This window comes from Pinus tabuliformis, chromosome 5_1 (genome assembly GCF_031772625.1).
Source record: "Pinus tabuliformis cultivar Carrire ecotype Pingquan chromosome 5_1, CPIR1, whole genome shotgun sequence".
In the NCBI taxonomy this organism is placed as follows: domain Eukaryota; kingdom Viridiplantae; phylum Streptophyta; class Pinopsida; order Pinales; family Pinaceae; genus Pinus; species Pinus tabuliformis.
The window spans coordinates 894779150-894787330 of NC_142305.1; the positions used below are offsets into that span (position 1 = coordinate 894779150).

Below are 8181 nucleotides of genomic sequence, written 5' to 3' on the forward strand. Positions count from 1 at the left end.
TTGACCGCGCAACTTGCTCACCTTCATAAACAATTGCAAAACACCAAACACCTCCATGTGACACGGGCTCTACGGTCGATGTAGCAGTTACAAAGGGTAAGTGGGTAAGTAATTTTTTTTACCCGACACGCTGTCAGATTTGGTGACGTGTCATGCCCAGATATCCAGGATGGTTCGAGGTCGTTGTCTTGCAGGGGACGAGACGGGCGTGCTAGGAGGGAAGTGGAGTCCCGGAAGTGGTACGAGGCCACGTGGACAGGATAAGGAAGTGAATGAATGACACGCATCCAGGAGTGACAGGTCAGGTTAACGGCTGTCGTTAAGGTACGCCGGTCGGAATTTGGCGTTCACGGGAGACAGGGCGGGCAGAGGGACACCGAGATACTCATTTGGCGGGACGCGCCTGCCGGCTTTGCGGCACCACTCGCCCCTTATGGCTTTCTTTTTGCCCGCTCCTGGCTTGGCACCTGGCCCGGGGCGTGCGGGGACAAGGTGGTTACTGGTTAGGCTCGTTTCCTCCCCCCACGTGACCGTACGCCTTTGCTGGGATCGAGGCCCTGCAGGTGTTGGTTATACATAATTGGTTTCATGGGGTTACTGTGAAGTGTGAAGCCCAGGGCCTGAGTGTGTGTGTGTGTTTGCCTTCATTATCACAATATCCTTATATCTTCAATCAAACGGCTGGGAAGTTGAAAGCCGAGGGTCATTAGCAGGTGGGGAATGGGCTAATTTTGTTTTGTTTTGTGTGTGTATTGCCCTCTGCTTATATGAATCTATGTGTACATCCTGCTGCCAGAACATTTGGTTTATCTGTCCACTTGCCAGGCTCCGCCATAGTCCACATAGCTGGCACACTTTTATTTTCTTGATATTCTTGTTTCTCCACTTTCTGATACTCTTCTTGGTGAGTAGCGCTGGACTGGAATGCACAAGTGTCGGCTCCGCGTGGTGAGTTTTAACCAATTAAATTCTGGTACTCCTTTTGTTCGTTCTCCTTATAACCTTGGATTTCTTTCCCACCCCTTAACGCTCCCAAGCTCCCCTCCCTGCTTCCACCGAAACGCTCATTGATGCACTGTGTTTTCTTTTTCAGTAAGCGGTTTTCATGTGGTCTGCTTTTGTGTTTCAGGAAATCTCTGCGCGCTGCAGCACTCTGTAACAAGAAGATATAAGTGCAGGAGCAAGAAAGTGAAGAGAGTATATACAGTGACCATGAAGAACTCTGGAAAATGCGGGTTCAATGGTTTGGACGAGTCCAAATCGAGCAAAATGGTTATCCGTCCAAGGTTAGTGAGAGTCATTTGCGCCGACCCAGATGCCACAGATTCATCTAGTGACGAGGAAGAAAGTTGCTCCAGGAATCCCAATCGAGTGAAGAAGTATGTGCAGGAAATCCACATTACAATGGACTCCATGCCGCCTTCTTCATCAGAATCTGAATCAGAAGAAGATGAAGAAGAAGGAGGTGAACAAGAAACAGAGTTTGGGGCTTCGGATTATAGCAAAGCATGGACGAGAAAATCACCAAGGATTTCAAGAAAGCAGGCTAAAACTGGGCCCAAATGGGCTCTGAGAAAAATTGAGAACAGAGCCTGCAGGAAGAGTATAAAGAATGGGCTTAGTCTCTTCCCAAGAAGAAGCAGATTGCGCGTGACCTCTGCAGCAACTTCTCCATTTCGTTCTGGTATCCCAGAACCTGTGGGCTTCTCGGGCCTTGAGAGCACTGGTCAGAAGTTCAGGGGTGTCCGTCAGAGGCCATGGGGGAAATGGGCTGCCGAGATTAGGGACCCTGCAAGAAGGATTCGTTTATGGCTTGGCACATTCAACACTGCTGAAGAGGCTGCTAAAGTTTATGACAGTGCTGCAAGGCAACTCAGAGGACCTGATGCACTCACTAATTTCTCTCCCTCTGTTTCGCATCTCCGGAAGACCAAGGTTCAATCTCCACAGGGTCCCTCTAGTTCAGTATCCTCATCGTCCATGTTAAAAAAGAAACGCTCATGTCGCGCAGCACAGTTCAAGATGGATTCCACAGCAACATTATCATCATCAGGCGATGAGAAGATGATCATTAACGCAGAGGAAATAAGCATGCTTATGTCTCCTTCGCGTCATGCCTATGACGAAGAATCATCTGGGGAAGAATGTTTGCTGGTTTCTTCTCCAACTTCTGTTCTCAGATTTTCTACGGCCCCTTCATCATGTTTTCATCATCATAACAAGAACATCCCTGACCTTGACAGTTACTTGAGTTTAGATTACAATTTGGACAGCGATCTCCTTGATTCTGTCATTGACGATTCGTTTCCATCAGATTTTGTTAATTGGCCAGCAGATCAATTTGCCTGTACCAGCACACCTGAACATCTTTCTACAGAATCCAGGAAGGCTAACGATGACAGTTGCAGTATTTGGGATGATAATTATTTCAGAGAAGAGTTTGGTGACATCTTCTTGAATCCTAGTTCCTGCTCACCTTCCACAGTACTGGAGTCCATGGAAGCAGCAGATGATGATATTAACATTATGGATTTTGAATTCGGCTTGTAAATTAAATATTTACATAGCCATAGCCCTTAAATAAATGGGCAAGTTTTGTAATACTGACTACTGACTTACAGGACCTAATTATTATATTCATAATATGCAGAGTGTATGCTATAAGCTTAGATGAAACACAAGCACAGACGCCCACTGAATTGAGAGAGGTTTCGGCTTTCATGTGTTTCTATATTTATATTTACTTTTGGCCTTCTTGTAAACTCTCTCAGATTATTTCATTGCAGTGTACGATGCTAGTAAAAAGAAAATTAAAGAATGTCCAGGATTATCAGATTTATCATTTATTGAACAGCCTGATATGTGCACTGTTATTCATCAATATTGTATTAACATCTCTTTAAGATGTTTCTTCATTTTTTTTAATGGCCGGCTCTAGTGTGATGATGTTCAAAATATTTCAATCTCTTTCAGCTGTGGTGGTTTTTACAGCAACTTTTACAGATGTGGTATTCTTTCAGCCTGCTTAATAACTGAAATAACTGTTCATAGAATTGGGAAATTTAAACCAGTGATGGGCACGTCTGGTACGCAACTCAGTAATTTCAAACCCACTCGAGTGGCCACTGCCCAGTCTTTTCACATATGCAAATCACAATTCCACACGTCTGCAACTATAATTACACATAATGCCTAACACCAGTGTTAGAATATTCGTTTATTGTTTGAATTTCAATGAAATTTTTTCATCTTTTGATAAACTGGGCTGTAGAAAGTAGGTTTTCACAGTGTTTGATGTTTCTGCAGTTAAATTATATGAAATAATTTGAAATGTTCAGAAACTCTCTTTCTTTCTTTTTTAAGGAATGAATACACTCTACTGGGTGGAATCTCAGTAACTTTTTAATGGCGGATTTTATTTCGTTAAGTAAAATAATTATTTCATAAGGCTCAATTTACACTTAAAAACTTGAACCCATTTACATGGTTAGAAACATAAACTTTCATAAATTTGATAGTAGGGGAAATTTGGTTAAAAACTTGAACCCATTTACATGGTTAGAAACATAAACTTTCATATCTAACCATAAACTTTCATAAATTTGATAGTAGGGGAAATTTTTTTGTCTCAGATGGAGTAATCATCCAAAATATTATTAAACAGTTCACTTCCACTAATCTCCAAGTTCACTTTCGGAAATTTCTAAAAACTCTTTGGTCCCTGTTAATAGATGGTCCTGGTCCTCGTGATAGATTGAGTAATCATCTGAAATATTATTACACAGTATTTCTAAAAACTCTTTTTGGTCCCAGATGACAGATGGAGGAAACATTATTAAACAGTTCACTTCCAGAAATCTCCAAAAACTCTTTGGTCCCTGCTTATAAATGGTCTGGTCCCTGATGATAGATAGAGTATTCATCCGAAACATTATTACACAGTATCTCTATCTCTAAAAATTCTTTTGTCTCCATCATAGATAGAATAATCATAGGAAACATTATTACACAGTTCAGTTCCAGAAATCTCCAACAACTTAATAGTAATTTTTGATTCCATGAAATTACCATTAAAAATTGCCAATAATTAAAGTGATTAAACTTGATTGAACGATTGGAATCTGCACTATCTACAGAGTTAAAATAATTAAAGTGAGAATGACTGGTCTGTTAGGAGTGGATTCGAACACGGCACGATATTCAATTCTGAGCTGTAAATTTAAAATTGCAGAGACAACAAATGGGTGTTAGGTAAAAAGGTTTTTCATTTTTTAAATTCATCCCGGCCGAACCGTTTTTCTTAATTGGATCGAAAAATCCCAGAAATGGCTCTGATTTTCACTTTGAAAAGGCACAGGCAAAATTTTCCCTGATTAACTTACTCCATGATGAACAGTTACCGAGGGAAAGAAATGTTTGATTACTGAAAGTGGGAGAGTCAGTGACAGGTGTTTGTTGGTGGCCCGTACCAGTGTGAGAGGGAATCACGTCGTCATCGGTTGGGCGTCCATGCATTAACTACGAGGGGAGTTGTAACAGCGACTGGTTCCACTAAATGATGTTGCTGATCATCCCAATTTATAACGCAAGCGCAGTCTGCAGAGGCAACAGGCTCCCCCCCTTCCTGCCTGTTACAGACATGCAAGTAATTAACTACCACGTCTTCGGTGGTGTGATATGAGAGAGAAAAAGAAAGGAGCGTTTCAACCTGTAACATTGGAACAACACATGTTCTTGATTTGGCAAAAGTTAAATACGAATAGGAACTTTTTACAGTTATTTTCAGGGGATTTACCACCTTATCATAAGTATGTGTCTGTCTGTTCATTCATGGAGTGTCTCTGTATGTTTTGTTTTATTTTCCATTCATGGAGTGAAGGGCCTCTATTGCTGATAAAAATACACCACCTTCAAACCCCTTCCAACCCATCAACATCCAGAAATGATTACAAAAGTCAAAGATTTCAGATAAGGCTAACCAAAGCACTGAGCATTTCATGACTCAATCAATTCATAGGTGAACCTTTCCTGCCCAAGACACCTGAAACTTTCCTGTTCCCTGTCACACACTGACTCCACCAAAGTTATGAGTCTTTTATGTGCAAGATTTTCCTGTCTAAAGTAATGCTGGGTAGCTGTTATTGGCTTTGACTTTCACAAACTTCATTTATGAGTTATTTATAGTATTGTTTAAATCGAAATTAAAACTAGAGGAGATGTCAAAATTCATTATAATTGACTTGCCCATTAATATTAAAAATAACCAATAAAGAATGACTGAAATAATGAACTAGTGTTCTATCCAGAGTAGATTTTGAAAGTTTTTTAATAATTTATAAAGTAGATGTTGGTTTCTTTCTGAGTGGTCTATTATGTAGATTTTTTTTTAATAGGTAGATTTTCATTCTTCTTCTAATTGTTTATAAGAGACAAAATAAAAGAGGAGCTTTTAATTAAGGAAAAATAGATTTAAAAGTTATTTCAAAACTAGAAAATCATTTTTAATATAATAGTTATGATTAAAATTACCTCCATTAAAATTATTTCTTTATATCTTAGAAATATAAGCTTCTAATTAATGAAAAATAGTTTTAAATGTTATTTCAAAACTAGAAAACCATTTTTAACATAATGGTCATGACTATGACTACGTCCATTAAAATTATTTCTTTATATCCGAGAAAAACTATTTCTTTATATCCTAGAAAGGGCTTCTAATTAATAAAAAATAGCTTTAAATGTTATTTCAAAACTAGAAAACCATTTTTAACATAATAGTCATGACTAAGACTACCTCCATTAAAATTATATAGTTATACTCTATTTCTTTATATCCTAGGAAGAGGAGCTTTTGATTAATGAAAAATAGTTTTAGATGTTACTCCAAAACTAAAAAACACTTTCAACACAATAGAGTGAGACTTTCATTCTTACTCTAGTGTTTTTTAAGGCATAGTCTTTCATTCTTTCTAGATATCTTTGGGTCTTAGGTTGTTAATCTATTTTTTGTATCTTAGAAAAATGAACTTTTAATTAATGAAAAATTGGTTTGGATGTTATTCCAAAACTAAAAAACATTTTTAACATAATAGTCATGACTAAGATTGCGACCATTAAAAATTATATGGTTGTTTTTCTATTTCTCTATATCCTAGGAAGATGAGCTTTTAATTAATGAATAAATGGTTGTTACTCTATTTCTCTATATCCTAAGAAGATGAGCTTTTAATTAATGAACAATAGTTTTAGATGTTACTCCAAAACTGAAAAAGATTTTTAACATAATAGTCATGACTCAGAGTTTCATTCTTTCTAGATACCTTTGAGTCTTAGGTTGTTACTCTATTTCTTTATATCTTAGGAAGATGAGCTTTTAATTAATGGAAAATAATTTTAAATGTTGCTCAAAAACTAAAAAACATTTTTAACATAATAGTCATGACTAAGACTACTTCCATTAAAATTAGATAGTTTTTATGACATAAAATTAAAAACCATATTAATATAAAATAATAATTTAAACCAAATTTATAGAATTTTTATTATTATTTTACATCCAATTTAAATAAATAAAATTACATTTTTTAAGTTCATTAATTACAATGTATTTTTATTAAATATATAATTGTATAAAATCATAATATTTATTAATATTATCATAAAATTATTAATTTTGATGTTAATATTAAAGTTTATACCTCATCACAAGCAAACATGTTAACAATGAATGAATATAGAATTTGTGACAAAAAAAAAACTAAATTCACTTCATTTGCTATCAAACATCATAAAACACACACCTTCCTTGATAAAATCAAAACTTAATAGTGATTTCCTAGAAATATAAAGTATGCAAATTCCCAAGAAATAACATGCAATAAAAGATAATATGTTCATAAGCATATAAGTTTATTGAGCAAATTTTATATGTTAAAAACATATGAAAACTTTGAATTGGATAGGAGTATGGATAAGAAAATTGATGAGAGTAAGATTTTGTGTTATATTCTCTAATGGCAATGTTACAAGTTTTGTTGGGATAGTTTAGAAAACAAGATTCCGATTTGCATCATGATTTGCATGTGGGGATTCTGTAGGGAGTTGGAGGTGGCGACCCTTGGGGAGAGAGCTCGGCTCTCCACATGGCCCTGCATGGGCCACGCATGGCACCTCCTTGGCTCACACCATGGGAGCCACCATCATTTGGAGCATTGTTTTGTAAAGGAACCTCTCTAGTCTGGAGAGGAATGGAACACCTCTCCCATGGTGGATTGGTTGTCACAAGACCTTGTACTGACAATGGAGGAATGCCCACTTATGATCTCATCTTGGGTTTTTGCTTCGGAATGGAGAAAACTCGATCTCTGTGGTAAACATGGATATTGTTGCAAAATTTGCAAATGACATGTTTTAATTGTGATGATCGTGACCTTTCGTTAACAACTATTTATACAAGTTTCTCGCGGGCTCAGGGTGGTAGAAGAAAGGTCATCATGAGATTGCTATTCTGTTGGGTCCCTATAATACTAGTGATTACCCCATTACTATTGTAGTTATACCTCTTATTTATATTGTTGTGCCCCTATTACCCCCATATTGTTATTTCTGTGCCCCATAGAATCCCTCTATTGTTATTTTTGTGGCTTTATATTATTATTGTTAGGTCGGCTGGATTATATTGTGACTCCTTAGACTCCTATATATAGAAAGGAGGTTTTGTCATTTGAATCATCTAATACTTGTTCTTTTATGTAATGTAAAGGAGGTTGCCCCCTTGAAGAGGCTGAATTCTAAGGCGTTGATCTATCTTTTCTATCTTTTCTTGAGCTGGTTTCATAACATTTGGCATCAGAGCTTTGGATTCTAGGGTTTCGTTGCTCCAAACAGGTCATCGTGGCATTTTCGCTATAACTTTTTTCTGTGACGTTTCAGAAGTCGCAAAAAAACCCATTTGAGAAGAAATTGCGCTGAACCTTGGGTCCGAATTTCAGAGATTTTCACGCGATATTTGCGGAGATATGATCTGAGGAAGTTGGTCTTTTTGCAGACTCCTGAATTACATTCAAAACAAGTGACCTGGGGAAAATCGTCATAACTTTCTCTCTGGGAATCAGATTGAAATTTCATAAGAAGGTACAGAAAGAGGACGGACTGTAGTTTCTTGTATATCTTTTTCAGAAC

The 8181-nt window shown here is 37.1% G+C and overlaps 1 protein-coding gene across 1 annotated transcript; it reads left to right on the plus strand.

Moving 5' to 3' along the window:
• Positions 1-481: 481 nt before the first annotated feature.
• Positions 482-2664, plus strand: LOC149167683 (uncharacterized). Its single transcript, XM_089433087.1, has 2 exons — positions 482-948; positions 1130-2664. Exon 2 carries the CDS (start codon positions 1213-1215, stop codon positions 2548-2550), a length of 1338 nt encoding a protein of 445 aa, XP_089289213.1. The 5' UTR covers positions 482-948; positions 1130-1212; the 3' UTR covers positions 2551-2664.
• Positions 2665-8181: the final 5517 nt, after the last annotated feature.